Consider the following 27,588-nt stretch of genomic DNA (forward strand, 5'->3'; position numbering starts at 1 on the left):
GTAAATGATGCATTTTACTCATCCAACCTGTATCTCTACCAAAACCCCGCCAGCCACAAGCTGTTTGCTAGCCTTTATTAAAAGGTCCCGCATTCTCGTGGGACTCCAGCCAAACCAGACAGGTCCCCTAAATATAGCAGGAGGCCTGGAAGGGAAAGGGAATGACTTAGGATTCCACCACACCTCCCTGGAAACAGAAACCCACCACAGACGGACAGACGGACGGACAGACAAGAGCCGGGGAGGAGAACCCACCACACTCTCGGTTCTCTCCCCTTTGCACCCACTCAGAAAGAAAGTCAAACACTGGCTATGCAGATCCCAGCCCACCCACCCGCCCATAGCAGCGTTTGTGGGGACTTCCCCCCTACCCCTTGCAATGGGTGGCCCCAAGGCGACTTCCTATGGCTCTTCCTTTACTTTGGTTTGCTCCTGGCCAACTCCACACCCTCTTCCTTCCCTCAGCCTCCAGCTCTGTCACTCAGCATCTTCTATCACCTACTCGGACCTTCTCTTTCTTGCTCTCTGCTTTCTGGTCTCTTTGCCTCAGGGCTTCTTAGGGAAGCAGCATCTCGGGCGCCTTTTTCCTAGCGAGGGCCCAGCACGAGGGACTCACACAGCTGCTCCACTCTCTTTGAGGTCAGGGGCTGAGCGCTGCCGTCTCATTCGTGGAGGGGTAGTGTATGGTGGGTAGCGGGGCCCTGGTCGCTGGGCTGGGTAAGGTTGGGGCTGCTGGGGGTAATAGTTGTGCTTTTTGGGCTGAAAGTGCTGGGGCTCTGGCTGTGTAGAACCCCCTCCCCGAGATCGGCTCCCTCCATCTAGGGAATTCCTGCGAGGACGGTGGGACCTTCGGGGACTTGGAGGTCTGCGGGCAGGGGGAGCTGGGGGGGCAGTGACCTCTTCAGGGGGTTGGGGAGCTGGGACCTCTCCACTCCCCACTCCCGGCCAGGACTCCCTGTGCTGAGGGTTGCTTTTGAAGGGGAAGCGCAGCTTGCAGTCGTGGGGGGGCACAAAACGGGCTGGAGGCCTGCGCAGACCCCCACCCCGGCCCCCAGAGCCCTGCAGTCCCTGCAGCCGCAGCTGCTCCTGCTTGAGCCAGCGAAGGCGGCCACGACGGAAAGCAGGATCCTCTTCCATCAGCCTCGACACCCGTTCCCAGCTGGACAGGGGTGGGGAGGTGGGTCGGACAGCTGGTGAGCGGTCATTGGACACTGCCTCCTCTCCTGCTTCTGACCCTTCTGGTGGTGCCCAGGTGACCATACTGGGTTCTTCATTATCATCCTCCAGATCCTGGGAAAGGGAATAAGAGAAGACATGTGAAGAGGGCTGAACCCGCAGGGCATGTGGAATCAGGATGTGCCTAGAAGAACCTAGAGGGACCGGACGGGGTCTAGAGCACTGTCTGAGGATAATGAAGCTAGGACAATGGCTGGAGCATGGGCTCCCCACTAAAGGGAAAAAGCTCAACCCCTCTGCCACCGCTCAGCTGTGTGGTCTGTCTTTGCTAGTACCCCCGTCTTCACCAGCAGCCCCATCTGTATAAAGACGCCAGCAGTAACAGCACTTGCTACCCAGTGCTGTAAGGACTGGGTGAGCTCCACTTTGGCAGGGAGAATAGAACAGAGGAGGACAGGAAGCCAGTAAAGGGCGGCCACACTGAATTCACCAAGAAGTCCATACTTCAGTCAAGGCCTGCAGGAAGTGAGAAGCAAGCAGTATGGCTGCTGAGAGAAACCAGCGAGGAAAGCACACAGCGGGTGCAAAGGCCTTGAGATCTGGGTATGTCCAACAAGCTGGCGGGGCTGGAGTGGAGCAGGTGAGGGGACAGGACTAGAAGCACAGGGAGAGGAAGTCTTTGGTAACCTCAAGGCGTAACTTCAACCGTCTGTGGTATCCCTTAGAAGGTGGCTGGAAAGAGCAGAAAATGCTTGTAACCTAACCTCAGTGACCAGCATGCTACCAAGCATACGGTGAACACTCAAATGTGTGTAGTAGGTTGGATGAATATATGCAAAGGAGGGAGAGATGACCAGTCCCTACCAGAGCGATCAGAGGGGAGGCCAGTTACATGTACACATAAGAACAGGCTTCAAGTAACCACTGTGTACTCTCCATTAGTGGTTCTCAAACACCACTGTAATTCAGAAACAGCTTGGGAGCTTATTAGCTACAGATCATCAAAGATACAGGTGGCGGATATCACAATCAGTACTTTTGTTTTTTGAGTTGTGGCTCAGGCTGGTCTTGAACTACTGATCCTCCTGTGTCTGCCTCCCAAGTGCTGGGGTTATAGGCACATGTGAAGCCTACCCAGTCCAGAATCCGTACTGCGTGTGTGCATTTGTGCAGGTGTATGAGTATGCGTGCACATGCACGGGAGCAAGTGTGTGTGGGCCGGAAGATAACCTGGATACCCTCCTCAGGTGTCTACCTTGTTTTTATTTTTATTTTTTTTAAATATTTATTTATTTATTATGTATACAATATTCTGCAGGCCAGAAGAAGGCACCTCATTACAGATAGTTGTGAGCCACCATGTGGTTGCTGGGTATTGAACTCAGGATCTTTGGAAGAGCAGGCAATGCTCTTAACCACTGAGCCATCTCTCCAGCCCCTCTACCTTGTTTTTAGAGACAAGGTCCTTTACTACCCTAGAACTCACGGAGTAAACCAGGCAGATGGCCAGCAGGATCAATCTCTACTCCTTGCCTACAGCACCAGGACTGCAGTGTGCAGCACTGCACCAGACTTCTTTATGAGTTTCAGTTCTGGGGACCGAACTCAGATCCTCATGCGTAGGTGGCAAGCATTCACCAACTGAAGGCTGCACGATCTAGTTCATTTATTTATTTGCCTGAATGTATGTTTATGCATCGTGTGTATAGCGCCTGCAGACCAGAAGAGGACAATGGAGTTCCAAACAACTAGGAGCTGCCATGTGGTGCTGGGAACTGAATTCTGGTCCTCTGAAGGAGCAGCTCTGCTGGCTGAGTCATCTCTCCAGCCCATGTACAATCTATTTTTACCATCATTCTGGAGATTGGGAACCATGTGATTCATAAACTCTATCAAAAAGCAAAACCTATTACCAGACTTCAGTAAGTCTTCTCAAAAGACACAGGAAGGCTGGGATGTGAGAGAGAAGTGCAGGATCCTAAAAGGCCAGCAAAAGCTGAAGGAAGGGAAGGAAGAAGTGGTCAGCAGGCTTTTCTACCTGAGTCAGGGGGATGACCCTCTCCATGCGGAGCATCCGGTCCCGCAGGGCCTGCAGCTCACGGTCCTTGCTGCTGTTCTGTAGCTTCACTTCCTGGAGAATTCCTGTCAGCTTGTCGATGTGAGCCCGGAGGTCTTCCACCTCTGCCCCACGGGCTCCTTCCTCACTGGCACCTCCACCACCTCCACCTCCTTCTTCTTCACCCACAGTATCCCACACATCCCTGGCCACAGCTCTCCAGGCATCACCAGGGCCCTCAGGCTTGCCGTAGGTACGACACAGCTCCCTCATCTTGAGGGCAGCCAGGGCCTCAATTTCTGCTCGTCCATGACGGAAGTCAGCCAGGGCCACCTCGTAGCATATCTCCTTGACAGCCTGCATCTTCAGGTCAGCCATGGTGGCCCATCGGGGGTCTTTGCCCTGCAGGCGCCGCCGCTGAGGGATCTGATAAACTCTGCGAGGAGCCCTGCGTTTGCCGCTGCTGGGCAGGCCACAGCGCTTGACAATGGTCTGGACTGTGGTAGGGGGCAGCTGCTCCCGCAAGGAGGAAATCAGCCGCCAGCTCTCCTCACAAGAGCGCTTGTCAGAATCTTCCCCACTGTCCGAGTCCGCATACTGGAGTGGGCCAGAGAGAAGAGAGGAAGAGAGCTAAGGACATCTCAGAGACCACTCTTGTACCAAAGACACGGTGACACCTCATTAGTATACCTGAACTCAAGACCCTTTCTACCTCTTAGGAACTGTGTTCCTTGCAGGGACAGATTTGCACAGCACAGCTATGTCTGATGGATGAACCACTACGACAGCAGCTGGCAAGCCCAAGTAAGAGCAGCAGTTAATTGAGTCCGGGGTTTTGTACATATATGGTCATGCCACTTAATACAGAGATGTGTTCTGAGAACTGTGTCCTCAAGTGATTTTATCATTGTGTGAGCATCACAGACCGCACTGACACACATCAAGGCAGCTACACATTATTTGTTGATATGATCTCATGGGACCACCCCTGTATACATGGTCTGTCATTGACAGTACTGTCATTATGCAGCAAATGACTATGTATTACTCACAGGATGAGGTTAGAGACTTAAAAGTCCATTTAAGCAACAATCTTACATGCATAATGGTACTTGGAAGTGATTTGAAGAGGCCCAGGGTCACGGGAGTCTAGGGAGCCTCGTCAACTGAATGTTACTTCCCTGTACATGACAATGTTTTCTTCTAGTTCACATTTGTCTCCTAACTTTTCCTCCTAGATGCTACCTATGATACCAAGAGCAAAGCTAGGAGGCTGTTTATCTGCCCACTAGCTCACTTCAGGCTTTGTCCACCCTGCTGTGTCCCCACTAGCCTGCTCCAGGCTCTGTGCACCCTGCTGTGCCCCCACTAGCCCCTTTCCAGGCTCTGTGCACCCTGCTGTGCCCCCACTAGCCCCTTTCCAGGCTCTGTGCACCCTGCTGTGCCCCCACTAGCCCCTTTCCAGGCTCTGTGCACCCTGCTGTGCCCCCACTAGCCCCTTTCCAGGCTCTGTGCACCCTGCTGTGCCCCCACTAGCCCCTTTCCAGGCTCTGTGCACCCTGCTGTGCCCCCACTAGCCCCTTTCCAGGCTCTGTGCACCCTGCTGTGCCCCCACTAGCCCCTTTCCAGGCTCTGTGCACCCTGCTGTGCCCCCTCTAGCCCCTTTCCAGGCTCCACCCTGCTGTGCCCCACTTGCCCCTCACCAGCCGCTGCTGCTCCAGCAGAAGGTCGGCCTCTTCCTTTTCTTTCCGGTATTGATTCTCCAGGTCCTGCAGCCTGGGGTCAGACAAAGGGAAGGAGAAGTTATGAGGGTCTCTGGAGCTACATGGTGGGTATCACCAACAGCAGGATGCTGGGGTCCCATGGTTTAGAGAGACCCATGAGGGATTCCCTCGCACCTCTTCTCCATCTCCAGCTTGATATCTATGCCTTGCTGCTCCAGCAGCTCTTTCTGAGCAAAGTTCCAATCCACAGGCTCAGAGGGAGGTCCTGCGGGTGGGGGAACCCCTCGTTCTCGCTCGAGCCGGGCTTGCTCTGGGTGATTGAAGCGGAAGACGTGGTTCTTGCCCATTACTATTCTATTTCCTGGAAATGAGAAGAGGGGAAAGTAGACTTGCTCACTCACCGCAGCAAACCATCCCCACCCAGGTCCAAGCACAGAGATCTTGCCCCTGATTCCAGGAGAACTGATACCCTCTGTCCTACTATCACTAAAGCCAGAAGCAGTCAGAGTCAACACACCTTTGGAAGCACCTGTGTACTAAGGTGAGCAGTTGGAGGAGAAGGTACCCTCTTCCCCTGTCCCCAGCAAAGCAAGAGAACCAAGACACCCCCTGCTTGGTCTGTGCTGCAGGCTCCTTCCTATGTCCATGGTCTTCCCCAACTATCCCAAGGTCCTAGGTGCCCAGAAAGCCTTGCCCTAGCACCTTCTACAAAGGCCACGTCCCAGACCTGTACTCTGCAACACATCTCTTGTGTGTGTGTGTATGGTGCCGGGAACTGAACCCAGGGCCTTGCGCATGCTAGGCAAGCGCTCTACCTCTGAGCTATGTCCCCAGCCTCTGCGACGCGTCTTCTACCTGACTTCAGCACCAGTGGCTCCGTCACAAGCTTCCCATTGACATATGTCTCAGCTCCTTCGCAAGGCTCCAACGTGACCATCACTGCATGGAGGAGGGAAGGAAAGGAAAAGATTAGCATCTCAGAAAGCTGTACTCTGATCAGATTCCCACCTTGTCTCTCCCCCAAAGCACACATGCACCACCAGTTCTGCCCCCAGTACCTGCAGGGGTGCCACAGCCCCTCTGGTGGCAGGCAGCACAGGAAAAGAAGAGCAGAAGGAGGGTTAGAGACCCTACTATGACTCCCAGAAGCCTCTTCAGTGGCTCCGACTGACCCACCACCATGCTTCCTAACCACAGCTTAGAAATTATCATCCTCAGAAGATTCTTTACCCACAGTCGACTGACAGAAGCCCCATCACTCTGCCTTCCATGTGTCCATGCCTACTCGCCTTGTTAACATTATCCTAGCCAGGCCTGGATGCCTCCAGTAGGCACGCTGCCTGATGCATCTTACAAATGGCTGCCATCTGATTAATCTTCTCAAGTCACAGTCATTATAGGCTAAAATAAAGTTAACCCAACTCTAACCAGACATGATGCTACACATCTGAATCGCCATTACTAGGAGGCTGAGGCTTAAAATGTGAGGTTAGCTAGCCTGAACTTCACAGTGAGTCTGTGCTCAGCCTGGGCTACATAGTAAGACCCTGCTTCAAAAACAAGAAAGGCAGTGGGGGCGCACGCCTTTAGTTCCTGTACTCAGGAGGCAGAGGCAGGTGGATTCTGAGTTTGAGGCCAACCTGGTCTACAGAGAGAGTTCTAAAATAGCCAGGGCTACACAGAGAGACCCTGTCTCAACAAACCAAAAAAAGGGGTACTCTATTCTCACTGGAGAACCCACAAGTTCCAAAGACCCAGTATCAGTATCTATGACTGCTGAGCCACAGACAGTCAGCAAATTACCTAACTTTAGGGATTCTACAGATTGGAACAATGAAGTCTTTGTTCGGAGTAGATGAAAATATAATAATCATAATATGCAAACATGATTTTTTATTTATTTGGTTTTTTGAGACAGGGTTTCTGTGTAACAGCCCTGGCCGTCCTGGAACTTGCTCTGTAGACCAGGCTGGACTCCAACTCACAAAGATGAGTTTAATTCCAAGAGATTAAAGGTATATGCCACCAAGCCTGGCTCTCAGTCCAAATTGGTTTGTTTTATTATTTACACTAAAAGTAATCAAGAAACATGGAAACGGGGATTAATTATAGCATCACACAGAGAAACAGACTGCTGGTCTACTACTGATGCAGAGGGAGGGTTGAGCAGGCACAAAGCCCAGCTTAAGGACAGAATTTCCGTGAGGGTGGAAATTCCCAGCTGATACATGGTGGGTCACTTAGATGTCAATGGGCAGAGGGAGACTGGGAAAGACACACCAAAGGGCATCACTGCATGTCTGAGAACAGCAGACATGGGGTTGGGGGCAGCCTATCTTACTTTTACTTCCCATTGTGCCCCAATACATAAACATTCATTTCCCAAACATTATGTTCCTACTATCTGTCAGGTAAAAAAGATAACAGTCCAAATTGCTGCTCTCACAGACCTTACCCTGGCTGGTAAGGCAGATGGTCAATAGGGGAATCTCAGGCCAGTGAGATGACTCATCATGGGCAGGCATCTGCTGCCATGCTCCCCCCCATACATACACACACACACACACACACACACACAAATATAATATTTAAACAGGATAATCCAAAACTTTTTTTGGAGGTAGGGTGGCTCGAGAGTTTCTCTGTGTAGCCCTAGCTGGCCTGGAACTCACTCTGTAGACCAGGCTGGCCTCGAACTCACAGAGATCCCCCTGCCTCTGCATCCCAAATGCTGAGATTAAAGGTGTGTGCCACCATTGCCCAGGTCTAACAATTTTCTCTTAATTTATTTTTATTTTATGTGCATTGGTGTTTTCCATGGGTGTCAGGTTCCTGGGAACTGGAGTTACAGACAGTTGTGAGCTGCCATGTGGGTGCTGGGAATGGAACCCAGTCTTCTGGAAGAACAGTCAGTGCTCTTAACCACTGAGGTATCTCTCCAGCCCCCTAACATTTTTTAAAAGCAGATAATCTAAAGATTTCTCCAAAGAATGGGAACAGGTGTGGTGTTACGGAGAGACAATGGGACCATGGGAGGAGGCTGCTCTAGCTCAGTCAGGCAGACTCTGCTCCTCTTTCCTGAGACAGGAGGATGGCCCTGGACTCCTGGTTTTCTGTTCTCTGCACCACACGCCCACCTCCCACCCTGAGTGCAGCACTGATACTCACTTCTACACAGCACTCTACCACCACACTACATTCCCAGCCTCTTCTCCTAGTTCCTGAACCCATGGGAATCCAGCAGCTAAGACACAGCAGCTAAGGGCACAGCCCCCGAAACCATAAATCTGTGCTGGGATCCAATTTTGCTGTTTTCTAGGGCAAACGACCTAACGGGAGACCCTCTGCTGTGTCACATGCAGCTGAGCGAGACAACTCGAAAAGGAGAACAGATGGTCCGCAAACAACTGCGACTGCAGGTCCCTGGTGCCTGCATCTTCTCTCTCCGTCTCGTAAGAACAACAGCTCTGGTGAACCAAACCTTCACCGCCTACCTCCGGGGCACAGAAGCACTGGCCGGTTTCCACTGGGATTTATCTAACCGTCTTGTACATGTTATGCCTGTCACCTCCTCTGACATGCTATGCACTCCTGGAATATGAACTCACCTCACAAGGCCTCACATACTTTAATTTCTCCCTTCCCAAGCCTATAGCCTGAGATAACCACAGAACAGGAACTTGGCAGTACCTCACGGATCTGAACTGATTCAACAGCTTTCAGCCCTAAACGCAGGATGCACTTGTTCACCACTGGGGACCTGAACTAGACCGGTGGAACTGCGTCAATCTGCTGACCCTGAACCAAACTGAAACCGCGTGCCTTAAACCTGAGCTGTAAGCCACGTGATACTTTTTTTATTCCTCCTTTCTTTTTAAACACAGTTTCTACACACTGCCTAGGTTGGCACCAAATTCCTGGGCTCCAGTAAGCCTCTTGCCTCTGTCTCTCATGTGGCTGTGACTCCAGGCAAGTGCACAGGTCTGGCTTGTTCTCAGTGCCTCCTACACAAGCATGTGGACCTGAGTTTTGCATCCCCAGTACCTATGTGAGAGCTGGCTATGGTGATGGAGCAAGAGAGCTGGGGAAGTGCAGAAGGAAGCTCTTTGGGGCCCACTGGCCACCCAGCCTAGCTACATCAGTGAGCTTTCAGGTTCACTGAGAGACCCCGTCACAAAAAAAAAAAAAAAAAAAAAAAAAAAAAAAGATGAAAAATGATTAAGGAGGACAACTGATGTCAATTTCTGGCCTCAATATGAACACACCACACGTGCACACCCACATACATACTCACGCATATCACACTTACACATAATGTGTGGAAAACCAGGTATGGAGCCTGTCTTTAGGAGGCTGAGGGAATAGGATTAAGAGTTTGAGGTGAGGGACTGGAGAGATGACTCAGTGGTTAAGAGCACTGACTGCTCTTCCAGAGGACCCAGGTTCAATTCCCAGCACCCACATGGCAGCTCACACCTGTCTGTAATTCCAGTTCACCTTCACACCAATGCACATAAAATAAAGTTTTATTTATTATTAAATAAATTTATCAATATTATTAATAATATAATTATTAAATTATCTAAATATTAATTTAATTAAATGATTAAATTATCAATATAATTATTAAAATTATTTATTTATCATTAAAACAAAAAAGTTTGTTTGCTTATTTTAAAGTTTGAGGTCAATCTGACCTACAAAGAGAGAACCCAAAGCAAACAGAAAATGCACTGGAGCGAAGGACTCACTGAGAGTACACAGGGCCCAGCAGGCACATGACTGAAGCCCGGGTTCAATTCCCGACAGCATAAAACAAACACTCCACACTGCACCATGCTTTGTTGTTATGCCAGACAAGCTATCACCCTCAGAACCTGGAATTCTTTTTGTTTGTTTGTTGTTTTTGTTTTTTCAGACAGAGTCTCTCTTTGTAGCCCTGACTATCCCGGAACTTGTTATGTAGATGTGGCTGTCCTCAAACTCACAGAGTGCCTCTGCTTCCCAGAATGTGGGGTTAAGGCCTGTGATTCTTAAAAACTTTACAGTTATATTACAAGCTAACGTTCCTAAAAGCTTTGGAACCACAGAGACGTCTAGGTCCTTTAGTTTTCAGAAACCTTTGTCGACATAGCTGCATCAGCCCATTTCCCACAGAGACAAACTCAGATTTCCCATGGAAACAAATACAAGCTTCAAACACAATGACCACAGTGCTCTCTGGGGAGGGGAGAATCAAGGAGCGTAGGACGGCTATGTCCTCATCCCCCCCCAGCCCCCTGTGGTACACAGTGATGTGTTACTTGTGTCTCAGGACTCCAGCTGCTCCCCAGCCAAGAAGAGCCAGCCCTCCACCTGCACGCTGCTTACCCACGAGCTCAGAGCTTCGGAGGGAGAGGCTGCACCCTCCTTTGTATGGCTCCCTTCCCAGTACTGGGCTCAGGACTCTGTGTGTGGAACACAAGACCCCCCTTTCTACGTTAGCCACTCCACTCTCACCTCCCAGCCATTACCTTCTCCATCAGGCTGGGGGATGCTTCGGAAGAGACAGTGTTGCTCCCTGATGAACTGTCCAGTCAACTTGATGTCCACATCGACCTGGCCAACCCTGGGGGAGCAAGGGCCAACATTTTCTAAGCTTGTTCAGCATTTGCCAAGGGCCTCCTGTGTACCACCAGCTCAGCCAACTCAGTGAGTCAATGCCATTCTCATTCCACAGACAAGGAAGCTGGGGTTCAGAGAGGGGAACTTGCCAAGATCATGCAGCTAAGTGATCGTGACACTGGATTCGAGCCCAGACATCCCTGATCCTTAAGACCATGTCCTACGTCTGCACATTATGCAACAAAGGGGAAATGCCAGCCTGATGTGAATGGAGATCCTTATGCCTTTAACTATATAGGAGATTTTGAGCCCTGGGATTTGGTTAGCAGCAGCTCTCCAACCACCTGGCCCAAGTCTGGAGCCGACAATGTGGGCACTGGTCCCTTTTTCCTTCCCCCAAGGTCTGACTGACAAGAAATGGTGTTGGGAAGAAGGAAGCAGCAGTCTGCTTCTCATCAGTTCTGCCCGAGGAAGCACTCTTCCCACAGCAGCCATCCCCATCATGGTGCCAAGAAGCACCAGCCCTTCACCAAACTGTAGACTGGTTGCTAATCGGGGGCCTCAATGGTTTGTCAAGATGGGAAAGCAGGTGGGCATGCACACCTATGACCTCAGTATCTGGAAGGCTGAGACGTGAGGATTTTGAATTTGAGGTTAGCTGGGGCTACAAAGCAAGGCCCTGCCTCAGAGAGGGGGTGGGAGTGGAGAGACGCCTCAGTGGTTAAGAAAGAGCATGTGCGACTCTTACAGAGGCCCTGGGTTTGGTTCCCAGCACCCATGTCAGTCAGCTCACAGCCACCCACAACACCAGCTCCAGGGAGCCAACGCCCTCTGTAGGCCTCGTGGGCACACCTGCGCACATGTGGCATTCGCTAACAGACACACACATATAAATAAACATAAAATCTTTGAAAAGAAAAGGAAACTAAAAAAGCCGCCGGGGAGGCAGCTGTTCAAGATCTGGAGTACCTCCAGCAGCCACCAGAAAGGAGAGAATCACAATCATCAACGTGTCAGTCCTGCCGGCATACCCTGGAAGGAAGGCCATCCTGGAGACAACTAAGTGCATTTACCTGGTGACACCATCTTTGATGTGGTAGAGCAGACACTCGGACATCAAGGGGTCCTCGTTCAGATTTACCAGATGCGGAGTCTGCGGGTAGAGAGGAAGAAGTGGACATAGCAACCAGTATGAGTGGCCACAGAGAAGGGAGCAAAGCAGACATGTCTCTGGTTTTGGTACTGCCCGCGCTCATCCTCCTGCTCTCCCCGGGGCGGGGGTGGGGGTGGGGGTGGGGTGTGAGGCTCTCCACCCTCCCTCCTGCCCTAAGGAACATCTCTGGTTCCCAGCTCTCACACAAGCATCTTCTCCTCAAAATCAGGTTGAAAAAGCCATTCTCACCACCTACCCCACCCCCCAGTCAGTAAGCCATCTTGAAGCCTGTCTCCTTGTAGGTGCCTCAGCAACACAGACTCCCTGATTAGAAGCCTTGGATTCCACCTACACCACCATTCTCCTTGTGTCCTTCCTATTCCTCAGTCCCATCACCTCTTCCCACAAAATCTACCTTGCAACTTCCAGAGAGAAAGAGAAGGAGCTAGGTAAGAAGACTGGCATTCCCCACCTTCCATTACACCTTAAATTTCCAAGAACACAGATTGCTTTTAATAATTTAAAGACCAAGTGTCCTTTAAATTTAAAGACTTGTTTCCATTTTAAAGCAAACAAGAGTCTTAAGTGGGCCAGGCTGTGGTGGCACATGCCTTTAATCCCACCAGAGGCAGAGGGTTACAAGTTCCAGGACAGGCTGAGGTACACAGCATGGTCCTTTCTATAAACAAGAATGTGTTTCCTGAAGCAGACTCTTTATCTACCCTAGAGCCTACTTACCTAAGGCCAGGATCACTGAACAGCCTCCCAGACCAAAACCACCCATGGGTTTCTTGGCTTCTGGCTATCTCAGTATAAAAATCTGCCCTAAACAGCTGGATGATGGCCATGCTGCTTTGTGCTGGAAATGCAACCCACTCCCTGCCTTTGTCCTGTCACCCCTGCCCTCCCCGAGTGTGCAACTCTGGGTAGCACACTGAACTTGCTCCCTCCATTCTCCTCTGAACCACATGCTGCCCCCCTAGTAAGAGACCCTTCCCTGTGGCTGCTGCCTGCCCCCCACCCCGTACCATCCTTCCTCAGACCTGTATGGCATTAGGGGTTTCTGGCCTCCCACTCACACTACTGGACACCATGTCTGTTTACCCAGAGACCTCTCAGTCGGCTCCCATTTGACTCAAGCTCCGCGTTATATTCTGGCTTCCCTGGGCCTCCTCCATATCAGAGTCCCATCCCACACATCCAAGTTTTGAGGGTTTCTTCCCAGCTCTGTGCTCCTGCCCAGTGCACTGCGGAACACTCCAGAAACAGGCCTTTTGCACCCCAACGGCTGAGGAAGCTAGAGGAAGCTGCTATCTAGTCAGGTCCCCTCTCCCAGCACAGCCTATGTTACCATCTCCACCCACACACTCCCACCTGCTAAAGTCATTAACTACATGTCCTTCTGGGTCTGTCTCAAATGCCACTTCCAGGAAGCTTTCCTAAGCCCTCCAACCAAGGAAGCCTCCAGGCTACCAGCTTCTAATTCACCTTAGGGACGTTCTAGGTGGGACAGGGTGAGTCAGATGCAGTCATGGCTGACTATCCTGTCCGGAAATCGGAGCCAACTTGGGGAGGCAAAAATTGGTGTGGAAACACCACTCATTACAAATGGAAAAAATGACCTGGGCATGAGCATGCCTTTAAACCCAGCACTCAGGAGGAAGAGACAAGGATCTCTGAGCTGGAGGCCAGCCTGGTCTATATAGTGACTTCCAGGCCATCTAAAGCTACATAAGGAGGCTCTGTCTCTAAAAAAGGGTGGGCTGTGGGACGAGCACCTCATAGAAACTGTTGACTTTCCCACACCCTTGCCCGGATTATTTGCTCATTGATTTGTTCCCAGGGAGCTGACCCTTGCACCTACTCTGCAGCAACTCACAGGCAAAGAGCAAAAATGGCAACTAGGGGAGCTCACAGCTTTGGAGAAGCAGTGCTATGGGAAAGGCAGTACGGGTAGGTCTTGGGGAACGAGGAAGGCTCTGACATGTAGAAGGAAGAGGCTCCAAAATGAAACAGTTGGCAGAAGCATAGAGGCCGAAAAGCACAGGGCATAGAGAGAAAACAGGTGATTTCTCTGGGATCCGTTCTGCAGTGGGAGCTCAGGACTGCATCCAGAACACTTGTCTGCTTCTCCCTAGGCATTTCAAAACTGCTGCTGCCAGAACTGCCTCAAGGGACACGCGCACGTCTCCTTCCTATACTACAGTGTCAGACTTGTCCTGGGCCTGGCAGACACTGATGGGCCCTGAAGCTGAAAGGGATCTATCCCTAGGGAGAGGGAACATGATTTGGGGCAGTGCTTTTCAATTTCTGCTCAGCCCAGGAACTCTTTGTTCAAAGAAACCTTATCTAGAAGCCTAGAATATCAAGCAGATAAGCAAGGAGCCAATTAGAGCCAGCTGAGGGTAGGTCCTGCCCACTCCCCACCCCCCACAGACGTTAGCCCTTGAGAAGGAAGCTCAGATTTGAAAATCAGATTTATGAAGTCTTTGGGCTTGGTAATAGGGGTCGCAGCAGGAGGAGGCTTTCTCTAAAAGTCTTTATCCAAGACAAACTACAGCTTTACCCAACTCTCTACCTAACCATTCCTATGTTATAGCCAGCCCTACCAAACCCGTTCTGCCAGTAAGTCTCACCACTCTCCTGTCTTTTAAACATCTGAGAAATGTCCATCCTGCTACCTTAGGACAGTACAAACCAACTATCCCAAGACTCCTGTTCACCAGTCACACCAACGAAGTCTGATCCACAGAGTGTATTGGAAAGAATGAGGGAAGCCAGAAATGGTGGCGCACAGCTCTATTTGTCACACTTGGGAGGCGGAAGCTGAAGGACCAGGTGTTGAAGCCAACATTAACTACACAATGAGTTCAAGATCAACCTGGGCTATAGCAAGTTCAAGTCCAGCCTGAGCTCCATGAAACATGCCTTAAAAAGCAACAAGAAAACTTAAACCAACAATAACAACAGGAAGCAAGGGTGGGGACAGAGTACAAGAGGAAAATAGGCCCTCTTACAGGTTGTTCTTGGTGTACAAATTGGCCTGGTTATCATCTTCAGAGGGTACGTCAGTGACATAATTCTAAATTTTATTTCTATCTACACATTTATTAATTAGTTATGTAAGGGAGCACTAGGGTTACTGTGCTCATGTGAAGGTCAGAGGACAAATCCCAGCAGTCAGTTCTTTCCTACTTCATGGGTCCCAAGCTCAGGTCCTCAGACTGGAGGGCAAGTGCCTTCACCTGCTGAGCCGTCCAGCCAGTCTCTAGATGACAGTTTTAACCCACAGCTGGGTGTGGCAGCTATTGTCTACAACCCCAGAACTTGGGAGACCCAGGAAGGAGCCTAGCCTGCATCCTGACCTCTAGGCAAGCCTGAGCTATAACTGATTCTCTGTCTCAAAAATATCTAAAATAAATAGGAAACGTATCTAAAATAATCACATAAAGGTACTAAGGAATTTTTAAAAAGACAAAGCCAGCCTACACTGCTTAGTGATTCTGAGACAGGGAATTGTAACATGAGGGCCTGTCTGCCCCGACCACCAAAGAAGCAGGATGTGACCTACCCTGCTAAAAAAAGGTACTGAGCCATGTGACTAACATAGATAAAAATAATGGGTTGATATAAGTTAAGATTTAATAAGAAACTTGAGCTAATGGGCCAATCAGTTTTTAATCTAATGTAGACTGTGTGATTTTCTTTGGGACTTGCCGGCTGTGGGGTACCAGGCAGGACAAAAACCCCAACAGGGAATAAAATCAGAAGAGCTAGGGTGGGAAGGACATGGCTTGGTCAGTAAACTGCTTGCCATGCAAGCATGAGGAGCTCAACGTGTGTTTCCAACGGCTGTGTAAAACCAGAGGCAGCAGCACGTGCCAGAGGCAGGTGGGTCCTTAGGGTGTCTGGCCACACAGTCTAAGTAGTTAGTGAGCTCCACGGTTACCCAGAGACCCTGTTTCAAAAAAGAAAAAAAAAAAAAAAAGGTGGAGAAGCGATTGAGAAAGACAGAGATGTCTGGCCTCCACCCCTGGTCCTTTCGTGCATGCACGATGAACTGTAACTTGGAACTGTGGGCTGATTAAACCCTTCCCTTACCTGTGTTGCTTTTGATCAGGGTGCTTTATTACAGCAGCAGAAATCAAACAAGAACGCCACATAAAGGGTGGAAGCAGAGAACAAACCACACGAAGCTGTCACTGACCTCCATGTGAGTACAACGGCACGCATGCTCTGACATCCATTTTGTGCACACTCACACACAAAAACAAAAAGTTTCAAATTTAAGGGGTAGGGAAGGAGCAACAAACTTGCTTAGGAAGTAAAGATGCTTGCTGCCAAGTCTGACAATCCAAGTTCAATCCTCAGAACCCATGTGGTGGGAGGAAAGAATCAGCTCCTGCAAGCTGTTCTGACTTCCACACATGGCATCATGCATGCATGCACACACACACACACACACACAAATAACGTAATAAAAGGAATGAGGGAATGAGGTAGGGCTGAAGAGATGGTCACCTGTTAAGAGCACTGGCTGCTCTTCAGGGTTCGATCCCAGCACCCACATGGCTATTCACAACCTTCTTACCCTGTCCCACAGAGACTCAACACCTTGTTCTGAACTCTTTGAGCACTGCATACACACGGTACACATACATACATACATACATACATACATACATACATACATACATACAGGCAAAAACCCCATAGCACAGAAAAAAAATCTCAAAAACTAATAAGGTTATGTGTATATACAAATGGGTACTTAAGCTCAGTGATTCCTGCCTGCTGAGTTTTCTAGCCGGTCTTGACCTCACCAAAAAGCAAGCCCTTTGTGGCAGCACATCACCTCTTCGCGGAACCTGACTGGCCAGAGCAGCACATCTGAACTAGGGCCTGATTCCGGCCTGCTCTGCACCATGCATCAGGCAGGCCAAGCTGGTTTTCTGGTGGGACTGGAAGTTCCTGCTCAGCTCAAATTGGCATACCATCCTCCATCAGCACACACTAGTCAGCTATGTTAGCTTGGTTTTTGCTGTAAGTAAGTGGGTCGTTGTGTCGTTCCTGCCCTCCAATCTCTACCTCTCTCTTCTTTTCTGGGCCTTGACTATGCCAGGCAAACACTCTAACACTGAACTAGAACTCCAGCCTTCTTTTTCTTCTTAGACATGGTCTCACTATGGAGCTCTGACTGGTCTGAAACTCACTACATAGACCAGGCTGGCTTTGAACTTACAAAGTTCTGGGACCAAAGGCATATGCTACCACACCCTGTCAGCCTTTATTTGAGACAGGATCTTACTATAAAGCTCAAACTAACTTTAAACTCACTACATAGTCCAGGCTGCCCTTGAACTTGAGCTCCTCCTACCTCTGCCACCCAATTCCCAAGTGCCGGGACTATAGGCATGTGCCATCACATTTGGAAGTCATGCTGACCTTTTATTGCCAATGTTCCTTCTAATTAAGCAGTCTCATGCCAGTTGGTGAAGTATTTCAAGTATTATTTCTGTGTCCATGTGGGCCTGACAACTCTTTTTTTAATTTTAGTTAATTAATGTTATTCATTTATTTAATTAATAAATTATTAATTTATTTTTGAGGCAGGATTTCTCTGTGTAGCCCTGGCTGTTCTGGAACTTACTAAGTAGACCAGAACAGCTTCAAACTCAGAGATCTGCCTGCCTCTGCCTCCCAAGTGCTGAGATCAAAGGTGTATGCCACCACTGTCTGGCCTGGGCCTGGCAACTCTTGTCTTGCTTTCTTCCACTTCAGTGAAGCTCTACCACACAGCTACTATCTGTCTGGCTATCTCATGTAGCCTAACATGCTTTATCTGTTTAGCCTCACATTGTCCCTACTCATCTCTACCCAAGTCTTGTCCATTTTTCAAGCTCCATTTTGCAAACTACCTTCCCAAGCGACCCAGCTGCTGCATCTCTAGGCCACACGGATGCTTCCAATGAAGACCAACCCTCCAGCACCTCTAACCAAGGTCACATTTACTCCTCCTCCATCTCTTTTCCAGTCATCTTCCCTAGGTAGCCTTTTATAATGTAGTTTTCTTTAATCCCAACATCTGAGAGGCAGAGACAAGCGATATCTGTGAGTTTGAAGCCAGCCTGGTCTATAAAGCAAGTTCCAGAACAGCCAGGGCTCTGTTACACAGAGAAAACTTATCTCAAAAAAACAAAAACAAAAACAAAAACAAAACAAATAAACAAACTTTTTTTGCTTTGTTTTGTTTTTCGATACAGGGTGTCTCTGTGTAACAGAGCCCTGGCTGTCCTGGAACTTGCTTTATAGACCAGGCTGGACTCGAACTCACAAAACCATAAGTGCTATGATTAAAGGTGTGCCCCACCAAACCTGGTTCAGTTAACTTCTCATATAGAGAGCACACCCAGTCCTCTTCCCCCCTCCTAAAGAAGCCATTTCCATGCACTTCTGCACACATGGATGAAAAGAGCTAGGCTTTGCACAGCTCTGCAGTTCCTCGAGGGCAGGGACTGTCAACAATGACCCTTCAGTAGCTGGCCACTAGCCTTTAATGAGCACTCAAGTCTCTAACTGACTATCTGACAGACGGAGAAGGCGGAGATGGCCACATAATAGAAGCAGAAGAAGGTGGGGGATGGAATGATGATGAGCGGACGAGTCAGGCACAGAAGCAAAGGACCACACCACATGCAACCCTCTCCATCAGTCATCCAGAGGGCTCTCTAGGCCTCACTGCCCAACCCTTCACATACCTTTTTAGGAGAGAAGACACCCACAGTACCACCATCCTCCCGGACAGCCACGCCCATCTCAGCCAGCAAGGCTTCTCTGTGAGCAAGGGAAAGGCAAATGTCAACCTTATCATGGCTGCCCCATCTTTCCCTGCAGAGGGGCAGGCCGTGCACCTTGGCCCTCGTACCTCTCCATTCTCAGGGCTTCTGTCTTACGGAGCTTCTCCTCCCAGGTCTCATTCAGCTCAGCAATAATCTTCTCCGTCTCCTGTGGGCATTAGGACAGACAGAAAGCAGGTTCAGGACAGTCCTGGACCAACACCTACCACAGAGACAACCACACTCTTGAGGCTCCTTCTTCCACTTCAGCCTTGGCTTTGGAGAAATAAAGTTGGAGCAGCACCCAGACCACCACCCCTTGCCAGTGCCAGCTTTGCTACCCAGACCACCATCCCTTGCCGGTGCCAGCTTCACTTCCCACCTGCAGCCTCTCCATGGCCTCCTCAGGCCCAATCTGGGGCTCAGCACTAGGAGAGAATGAAGGCTCCAGCTCCCCATTATGTGGAGGAGGCGATGAGGGTGAAATTGGGGTGGGGGGAGAAGATACAGCTGGCAGAGCACCTCCAGGACTCCCCTCTTCCACCTTCAGACCTGGAAGGGAAAAAGCGAGGAGGCTAAGAGGGAACTGATCAGAGACAAGAGAAGGCCAAGAAGGCCACAGAGAACTGCGGGAGACATCTGGGCAGCTTGCCACCAGGGAGGTGGCCCTTCTTAGCGACAATGACAGCAGCTGAGAAGCCAGGGATGGAGAGCCTCACTCTTGCATGAGATGAAGCCGCCCATTCTTTCCACCATTAATGACTTCTACCATCAGAAAGCTCTTAGCTGTATCGAGCTGAAGAGGCCCCACACCGTGCACCTAGCCTTTTTAGTTCTGTCCCTAGGATACGATGCCACATACACTCCCTTCACGAGACAACTTATCTACCTTATCCTTCTTCTCTTCCCAAGAACTCTTATTCTCCCCACTGTGCCCCTCAGCACGCTCTCCTCAGTGAGATGTACTTTAAGACTGGCACAGGGTGTGAACCTGATCCAGTTAACATGGATTATGTATCTTCTCGCTCACAAGGACATCGATTCTTTTTAAAAAATAAAAAATTGGAACGCAGAGCTGGAGAGGTAGCTCAGTGGTTAAGAGCACTGGTTGTTCTTCCAGAGAACCTGGGTTCAATTCCCAGCACCCACATGGCAGCCCATAACTGTCTATAACTCCAGTTCCAGGGGACCTGATACCGTCACACCGGTGCACATAAAACAAAGTCAAATAAAATTTTAAAAAAATAAAAAATAAAGACAAATAAATCATTAAAAAGATTTTATCCTATAAAAAATAATACAGAACGCTGCCTGAATTTGAGTGTGATCCTTGTGCAAGAGCTGTGCTAATCTTTGTATCATTCCAATTTTAGTATGTGTGCCACTAAAATGAGCACATGGATATTAATTTCTTACCAGTGAAGCTACATCTACAAACCATCCTGTTGTTGACCATTAAGCTATAGTTGATTAAAACTCCGTTGTTTCCAGGCATAGTGACACAGGCCTATAATCCTAACACTTGGGAGCCTGAGTGCATGGTAATCTTGACTAGAGAATGAAACCTTGTCTCAAGACAACAAAGGGCAGCGAGGCATAGCGGCTCACACCAGCACTTGGCAGCCTGAGGTAGGAGGGGCCACAATAGTAATTCTCAATCTGTGGGTCGTGACCCTCACTGGGGTCACATATTTAAATTATGATTCAAAACAGTAGCAAAATTACAGTTATGAAATAGCAACCAAATAATTTTATGGTTGGGGGGGGTCATCACAACATTACAGGAACTGTATTAAAGGGCCACAGCATTAGGAAGGTTGAGAACAATTGGACAAAAGAAAGGTCCAGGTTACATACAGTGAGATCCAAAACAAAAACAAACAAAAACAGAGAGGAGTCTGTCATTTTATAAGACCTTCTCCAGGACACATTCCCCAGTGTCTTCTAAACTTCCTATGTGAACCATAAATTTGTGACTTGCTAAACACTCTTTGCACCTGGTGTTTATTCATTCTAGAAGCCTGTTTTGAGTCTCCCTGAGAAACTAAGTCTGTCCCAGCTCCATAATATTAAAAGATGGAAGTGCCTTCTCCAGATATGTGTCCACATGACTGAACACAACAGGTTTAATGGTGAATAAACCTTCCCACATCCCAGAACTGGGCAAAGACAAGGAAGAACAGACAGGTGAGCTAAGGGGCCTCCCTGGCTGTCCCTTCCCAGTAGCCCTACCTCCTAGAGCGGAGGCTGAGAGTCCCTGAGCCATCAGCAGCTCCCGCAAACGTGCCACCTCCTCCTGCAGCTCTCGGATAAGCCGGGCATTGGGATCCTCGTTGATGACAGCATTGCATCGGATCTGCTTGGTACGGTCTGCATATCTGGGCAAGGAAAGATAAAAGTGCTGAGAGCAGACCCAGGAGACCCTTGCTACGTGTCTACTCATTTCCTGCTCACCTGCTCAGATCTCAAACATTGTGACAGGGCTGGAGGCTCTCCTTCCCTTATGACTAACCAGCCTCTGAGCTCATGGCACTTTTGGTATGCTACCAAAGCTGAAACCCCACCTGAGGGTGCTGAGTGTCTCCTCATAATTGATGTCAGCAGGACTCAGAGCTGCAATCATTGCTGTGCGTGAGTTCCCACCTATGGATGGAGAGGATGAGAAAGTAACAGATGAGCTGGAGACTAAGAAAAGTCATATGGACTAGATGAGATACTGCATGACTGTAACCCAGGGCCTGGGAGGTGGAAGCAAGAGGACAGAGTTCAAGGCCAGCCTGGGATCCATGAGACCCTGTCTCAAATTAATTAATTAACTATAATTAAGTAATAAATAAATAAGTAAAGTTGGACTGGATTATAAAGACCAGTACACAGGTCTGGGAGGCCAATGTCTGAGGTGGGATAAACCTGAGAATTGTGAGCTAATCATGAAGTCCAATAATGCAGGGAAAGGTGAAGTCAGGGAGACGTCAGGTATCTGTGAGCAGTGACAGGCCTGTGGGAGGGAGATGAACTTAGCAGTATTTGGGGTCAGGGGTAAACAGGTCAGTGAGGTCCCTGGTTCGGCAGGGTGTTGTCATGATGTCAGCACAGTAAACTTCCTTATAGGATGACCTCTCGGTCGGAGGGAAGAACCGAGGGACAACATGGAGTAGATGGCAAGAGATTCTGTCAGATAGGACGATAACAGGGTAGCGAAGGCAGGGAAGGAACCCCTCACCCAAATTCTCCTTGAGCAGCCAAGTGAGCACAGAGTCTCTATAAGGGATGAAATCTGACTTCCGCTTCTTTGATTGCTGAGGGACAGAAGAAGAGGGCGATGAGTCACTCCCCGTACCTTCTCCCCGCAGACTCTCCTCTTCCCGACCCTCAGGGCTTACCAAATCTGCCAGGGCTGAGATCACCTTCCCCAGAGTAGTCAGGGATTTATTGATGTTGGCGCCTTCCTGGGAAAGGAAGGAATGTGGAATTGAGGCCTTCCTGTCAATCAGATCTCTGCCAGCAAGGGTCTGAGGGGATGATCAGCACCCTCCCTCCCTTCATCCCTCACCTTTAGACGCATACCCCGGGCCCCTGAGGAGTCAGCCCGCTCACTCCCAGCGAGATCCACCAAGCTGATCTTACTGACCTGGGGTTGGAGGAAAGAAGCAGGTTGTGGCTAGGGTGGGTAGGGGATGGGAAGGGAATTTGGGGAACAGCCAGCAGAAACCTTGGTGTTTAGCAAAGGCCAGAGAAACCCGGGGTGGGGAAACAAAAGAGAACAAATGAGACAAGAGTGAGGACCTGGCTATGCATTCATGTGTTCATTTATTCACTCACAAATATTATAGGTTCACTTTGTCCCAGGACAAGGGACACAGTGGGGCCTGAGCCCCTGCCCTGAGAGCCTTTAAGGACAAGTGAGCAAACAGGTTATAACACACTGGTGGGACAGTAGAGGGGGCTGCGGAAGTCCTGACGAGGCACCACCAAGCCCAGGTGGGCAGGGAATGTGCGAGCCCCTTCCAACACATTATTTGAGAGAGGTCCCCATTTGAAAGAGGTCACTACCTTTTCCGAATCCAGGCCAGAAAGCTGGTCATGGGAGCGCTGAGTGAAGACAATAGTGAAGACAGCGTGGGAACGGCTGCTGGTCTCATTCATGTTGGTGGCGGCCACAGTTCTGGAATTGAAAGGAAAAGTCATAGGTCCCTACCCTCCACCCTCACAATTTTTGGCTCCCTTTCTTCCCAGGTTAGCCTGCCTCACCGCGCCTTATTTCCACAGTCCATGAGGTCAGCAATGTCTGCATAGGAAGTCACAGCCAATTTAGACAGGTCTTGCACGTAGGGGCCCAGTATAGGGTGCTCCCGAACACGCAGGGAGCCCCGACTCTTGGGGTTCAAGAGGTCTCGTACTCGCTCGCAATAGATCTCCATATAGCTCACCTAAGTGGGAGAAGCAAACAGGAAGTGAGGGAGCGAATAGTGATGCTGCTGGAGAAACTAACCTCGGTTGAACAGGACAGTTACCCGCAGCTCAGGCATGCAAGCATGGTGCTAAGGCTGAATACGCTAGCTCCCTGGTCCTCTCACCAACCCAAGGAGGTGGATCTAATCATTAGCATCCCAAAGAAGAACACACTCGGGAGCTATAAGCTGAAATCACTGCCCAAGGTCCCATTAGTCACCAGCACAGGCAGAAATAGGTCCCAAGCTGACTCCAGAGACAGACCTCAGTGTTAATCACTGTTTTCCTACGTTCTTGTCCAAGGGTACCAGGTCTCCTGCCTACCTACACCAAGACTGGGGCTCACCTCCACAGAATAGGAAAGCTGAGCGTTCTGGTTCACATTAACACGAGAGAAGAGGTCCTCGCAGAGCTGCAGGGGGACACAGAGAAGATCCTGTTCAGGGCATACCTGTAGCTCCCAGCCCCAGGCCAGACTTTGTCCCAAATGACCCTTTCCATAGCCCCAAGGCAGGAGTCAGTTCCATTTTATAGATATGAAAACAATCTCTCAAAGGTTCACATCTGTTTAGAGTTACAAACTAGTATCCATCAGGCTAGGATGCAAGTCCATGTATCCTACATTCTGGTCTATGGACAAGGCCACTATAGATCATAGCCACAGAGAATTCTGGGCAAATCTCAGTCATTCACAACTACGGCTAACACCGTCTAATACTGAAATCCACAAGGCAAACCAGTTATAAGACAAAATAAAATAGTAGTGAGCTGTGAAGCCATTGCTCCTCTAATACTAACACCTTGGCTCTTCTCATGAAGCCCTGTTGTCCTGGTGGGTGCAAAGCCTCTCTCTTAGAAGGACCCTAGGTGTCAGGATACAGCCAAGTCTTACACTCCGTCACATTTCCAATCACAAACAGCCCCAGACAGCCCTTCAACCCCATCCTTCTCGCCCTGTGGCAACTGAAGATGTTCCTCCCCTGGCTGCCCAGTTAGGCCCCAGCATGTACCTGAGGCACAATGCCCTGCTGCCCCGGTTCCTGCCGTCCCATCATGGTGTAGGACTTCCCGGCCCCCGTCTGCCCATAGGCAAAGATGCACACATTGTAGCCTTCGAAGGCATGCAGCAGCATCTCCTCTCCAATGTCTCGATATACCTGCTGTTGAGACGCAAACTGCGGATCCTCCACCTAGAGGAAAGGGAGGCAGAGAAAGACAGGAGCCCTAGATGAAGCTGTTCTTGGTGTCTATGGCCTGAGCATCCTGACCTCTCAGTGACTACTCATAGTTCCCGTGTACCCTTCATCCCCACCACATCATTCCAGCCCCCTGCTGGTCCTAATTATCTGGAGGGTTCACTTTGCCCCTCTAGGTTCTAAACACAACCCAAGAGCACTATCCATCCCACCCAGAGGTACCTGTCCTCCCAGGCCAGTCCCCTGGATACCCTTTCTTCCCAGCAATATCCCTGCTTCCCAGGACTCAAATCCCCCATCTCCTATGGCTAAGCTCTTCCTCTGGCCCAACAGCCTCACCGAAGTATGTGACCAATAAGAATAGTCGAAGGTGAAGCTTTTGGGGGCATCTTTGCTCTGTTTGGGATTGATGATGGCTGAAAAAACAGAGAGAAAAGTCAAGGTGAGGTATGTTCAACCTCTGCCCACTTTTCCATAAGCCCCAAGGATCCAAGATCCCACTCCCCATCTCTGTCCTAACTCATTTCTTCCCTTTAATACTCCCCACCCCCTCCAGCCACCCAAGCTAATTTTGGCTTCACAGGACCCGCCCCCACTGAGCTGCCTCCCTGGATTGGGCAATGGAGGGCTGCTGGCCAACATTCCCCCTCCCAGGGACAGGAACATGAAAAGGCCAGTTGCCCCCCCTTACAGCTAGCACATGCTCTATGCCCAGCATGGCCTTCCTCCCGGGACAGCCCAGCAGGCCTGGCCTGTCCCTCTGATGCCCAGCTAGGCCTCTGGACTCACTCACAGGTGGTGTTGCCCTGCATGCTGACCACACACTTGGCATCCTGGCTGGTCTCACGGGCATTGAAGGGCCGAACCCTCACTGCCACTTTCACCGAAGCACCAGCCATAGCTTCAGAAACTCCTGCCCTCCTCAGCTGCAGGACAGAAAAAGGGTGGTCAGAGTCACTGCGAGAATTCAAGACAATGCCTCCCTGCTTCTTGAGTCCATGTCTACACACTTCATCCCAGCTAGCTACCCATGCCCTCATGGTTCCTGCTCTTCAGGCCTTCCTCCCAAATGTCACTCCTGAAAATATTCCCGCTTCTCTCCCCAATCAGATCCCAGTTTGTAGAGACTTAGGTCATCACCCCAGGGTTACCTGGTATCCTGGCCCCAGACCACGGGTGCTGTATCAGTTCTGGCTGCCACCGGCCCTCGTATGGGAAGCCCCATCCTACTCTTGGGGCCTGGCCACACCAGCACAGCTGTAAGGGAAACCCAGATTGTGGGGGAAGAGAAGTCAGAAGGCACCTGTAGCTCCAAAGGTCTGTCTGAGGTTCTGTGTTTCGAGAGCAGGGGATAACAGAGATGTTAGGAAAGCAAGGCTAGCCGCCCCTCTGGAGTGGCTGCAATGTGAATCCAAGGGCACAGACAGTGATATTTTTATTCCTAGTCACTCACAAGTGTACTGAGCGTTCAGTTAGCGGAGAGGGAGCGAGAGAATGAAACACAGATTGGACAGAGGGTGATTCAGACGGAAGAACACATGGGCAGAGACACTGAGGGTGGCAGGAAGGGAAGAGGAGGGACAGAAAGTTACAGACACCAAGAAAATGAGCGAAATCAGACAACAGACAAGATTGAGGTCAGGCTATGAAAGAAAGCCTAGCAGAAGAAAAAGAAGAAGCAACACTGAGATGTTGAGAAGTAGGGAGAGGGTTCTGGGGTGAGAGCACAAACTGGAAACTGAGGGAGATGTAGGATGAGACAAAAACTCCAATCATAAAACCCTAATCTATAATTCTTCTCCGGGGTCACCTGAAGAAGTAAGAGGCTGAGATAGATCTGTTCCTACATAGAGCTGACAACCCCCATATTTGAGGCAGGGTCCAAAGGCTAGAGGTAAAGCCTGGACCGAGGATCCACAGGGCCTGCCTTGGGATCCCCAAACCCCTTGCCCAGCCCCCAGTACTTCCTCCTCAGGATCTAGGACAATGGGCAGGGGAGGGTGGGGTCATCCTGTATGCATAATATCAACCCCCAGGACTCTGCGGTAGGGAGACCCAGAATACCTGTATCTTGAGGGGGAAACTGCGGGCAAGGGTTTGGGGTGGGGGGGGCTTCCTGAAAGGAAAGCAAAGGGAAAAGGAAACGGACTGGACCCAAACCCAACCTGGGGCTAGTGCTCCGGCGTTCACTAGGCTGGGGAAGGTGCCAGGCTGCAGCCTAGGAATGTGGGTGATCCGGGTGCTCACACCCTGTCAGGAGAGTCTAAGCAGCCCACGCCTACGGACAACAGGGTGAAGACTTGAAAGGGTTCAAGGATGCCGCATCCCCACCTGTAGTCAGTCCCCAAACACCTCCAACTTCTGTCGTGCTGGGTTGGGCCTCACCTCACCAGCCTTCCTAGGCAGGACAGGGGAGGGGTGAAGGGGCTGATTTATCCCACCACAGGAAGGGAGTAGCCAAAACCCGAGGCTGGCTCAGGAAGAATAGCCCTGACCCCCAAAACCCTGACTAGGGGAGGGAAGGACACCAGGTCGGGAACGCAATGTGACACCTCCGATGCTAAGAAAACAGGGAATTGGGTGGCAAGGCTAGGATACAGTGGAGTAAAGAAATAGTAGGTGCAGAGTCTGCGGGTACAGTCCTAAGGGCTCACTGGGGAGGAGGCCGCGGCTGGGGTGGGGCCGGCCGACCCGAAAGAGGGTCTCGGATCACCTGCACCTTGCCCACCCGCAGTTCTCCAACAGGCCCCCGCCTGTCCGCTCTGAGCGGCCATGAGTCCCCAGTCCTCCAGTCCAGCCAACCGACGGCTGCCCGGGGCCTGGCACCTCTCTGCGCCTCCGCGGGATAAATAGCACATGATCCGAGCTCTCGCGCCTAGCCCGCCCGGTCGGGTCGTGCAATCGGGACCTCGGAACCCCGGCTCCCCGCCCTCCAGCGCATTCCTCCGCGGGCGTCCCCTCCCTGCCCCCCACCGGCTCTCACCTCGTCGCGGCAGGACTCCCCGCGGAGAGCAAAGAGACAAACTTTTCTGGATGCCTGAGACCGGAGACGGGGAGACCCGGGGCCAGTTCGGGGCTGCCCCCGCCCCTCGCCGGGTCCCCGGGCGGCCGGCGGCGGATCGCGCCCCGGGGGCGGCAGCAGTAGCGGCGCCAGCGGCCGGCGCCCGCCCGGGCAGCGCGAGCTGGGGCGGGAGCGAGGGGCGGGGGACGGACGGACGAGCGGGCGGGCGCGCGCGCGGACGGACAGGCGGGCACGCGCTGTCCCGGGAAGGAATCACCGGGTCCGCTCTAGTTAAAGAGACAGTGCACTCTGACAGTAGGGCCCACTGGGCAGACACAGGGAAACCGCGCTGCGGACACACAGGGAAAACAGAACGCCGAAACGTGGGAA

At 50.7% G+C, this 27,588-nt stretch overlaps 1 protein-coding gene and 1 non-coding gene across 4 annotated transcripts; both read right to left on the reverse strand.

Annotated features, from left to right (window-relative positions):
• Nucleotides 1-27,351, reverse strand: Kif1c (kinesin family member 1C). Of its 3 annotated transcripts, XM_048448566.3 has the most exons (24): nucleotides 27,181-27,351; nucleotides 26,363-26,475; nucleotides 25,349-25,454; nucleotides 24,991-25,123; nucleotides 24,537-24,613; nucleotides 24,012-24,191; nucleotides 23,348-23,413; nucleotides 22,801-22,979; nucleotides 22,603-22,714; nucleotides 22,103-22,180; nucleotides 21,933-21,998; nucleotides 21,773-21,848; nucleotides 21,114-21,192; nucleotides 20,782-20,927; nucleotides 18,932-19,101; nucleotides 18,639-18,718; nucleotides 18,472-18,547; nucleotides 11,634-11,713; nucleotides 10,470-10,564; nucleotides 5,812-5,895; nucleotides 5,131-5,317; nucleotides 4,936-5,008; nucleotides 3,215-3,829; nucleotides 1-1,290 (listed from the first exon to the last, which is right to left on the reverse strand). In XM_048448566.3, exons 4-24 carry the CDS (start codon nucleotides 25,094-25,096, stop codon nucleotides 613-615), a joined length of 3,303 nt encoding a protein of 1,100 aa, XP_048304523.1. In that variant the 5' UTR covers nucleotides 25,097-25,123; nucleotides 25,349-25,454; nucleotides 26,363-26,475; nucleotides 27,181-27,351; the 3' UTR covers nucleotides 1-612. The 3 variants fall into 3 exon arrangements, with proteins under 3 accessions (XP_048304523.1, XP_048304522.1, XP_048304524.1); XM_048448565.3 differs by lacking the exon at nucleotides 26,363-26,475; XM_048448567.3 differs by lacking the exon at nucleotides 26,363-26,475 and having other exon boundaries at nucleotides 25,349-25,528.
• On the reverse strand, nucleotides 19,843-19,946 carry LOC125409592 (U6 spliceosomal RNA). The gene has a single exon (XR_007234829.1). It is a non-coding gene; the product is annotated as a U6 spliceosomal RNA (small nuclear RNA).
• Nucleotides 27,352-27,588: the final 237 nt, after the last annotated feature.

The sequence above is a fragment of the Myodes glareolus genome, chromosome 9 (genome assembly GCF_982192425.1).
Source record: "Myodes glareolus chromosome 9, mMyoGla1.1, whole genome shotgun sequence".
In the NCBI taxonomy this organism is placed as follows: domain Eukaryota; kingdom Metazoa; phylum Chordata; class Mammalia; order Rodentia; family Cricetidae; genus Myodes; species Myodes glareolus.

What these genes read in the sequence shown, in the direction of transcription:
- Kif1c (XM_048448565.3), bottom strand. Translation starts at nt 25,096, where the DNA reads ATGGCTGGTGCTTCGGTGAAAGTGGCAGTGAGGGTTCGGCCCTTCAAT. An exon ending in ATCAAAGATGGTGTCACCAG is followed by an intron (nt 10,565 to 11,633) that starts GTAAATGCACTT and finishes TTGCTCCCCCAG; the next exon opens with GGTTGGCCAGGTCGATGTGG. An exon ending in GGGTCATCCCCCTGACTCAG is followed by an intron (nt 1,291 to 3,214) that starts GTAGAAAAGCCT and finishes TCCCTTTCCCAG; the next exon opens with GATCTGGAGGATGATAATGA.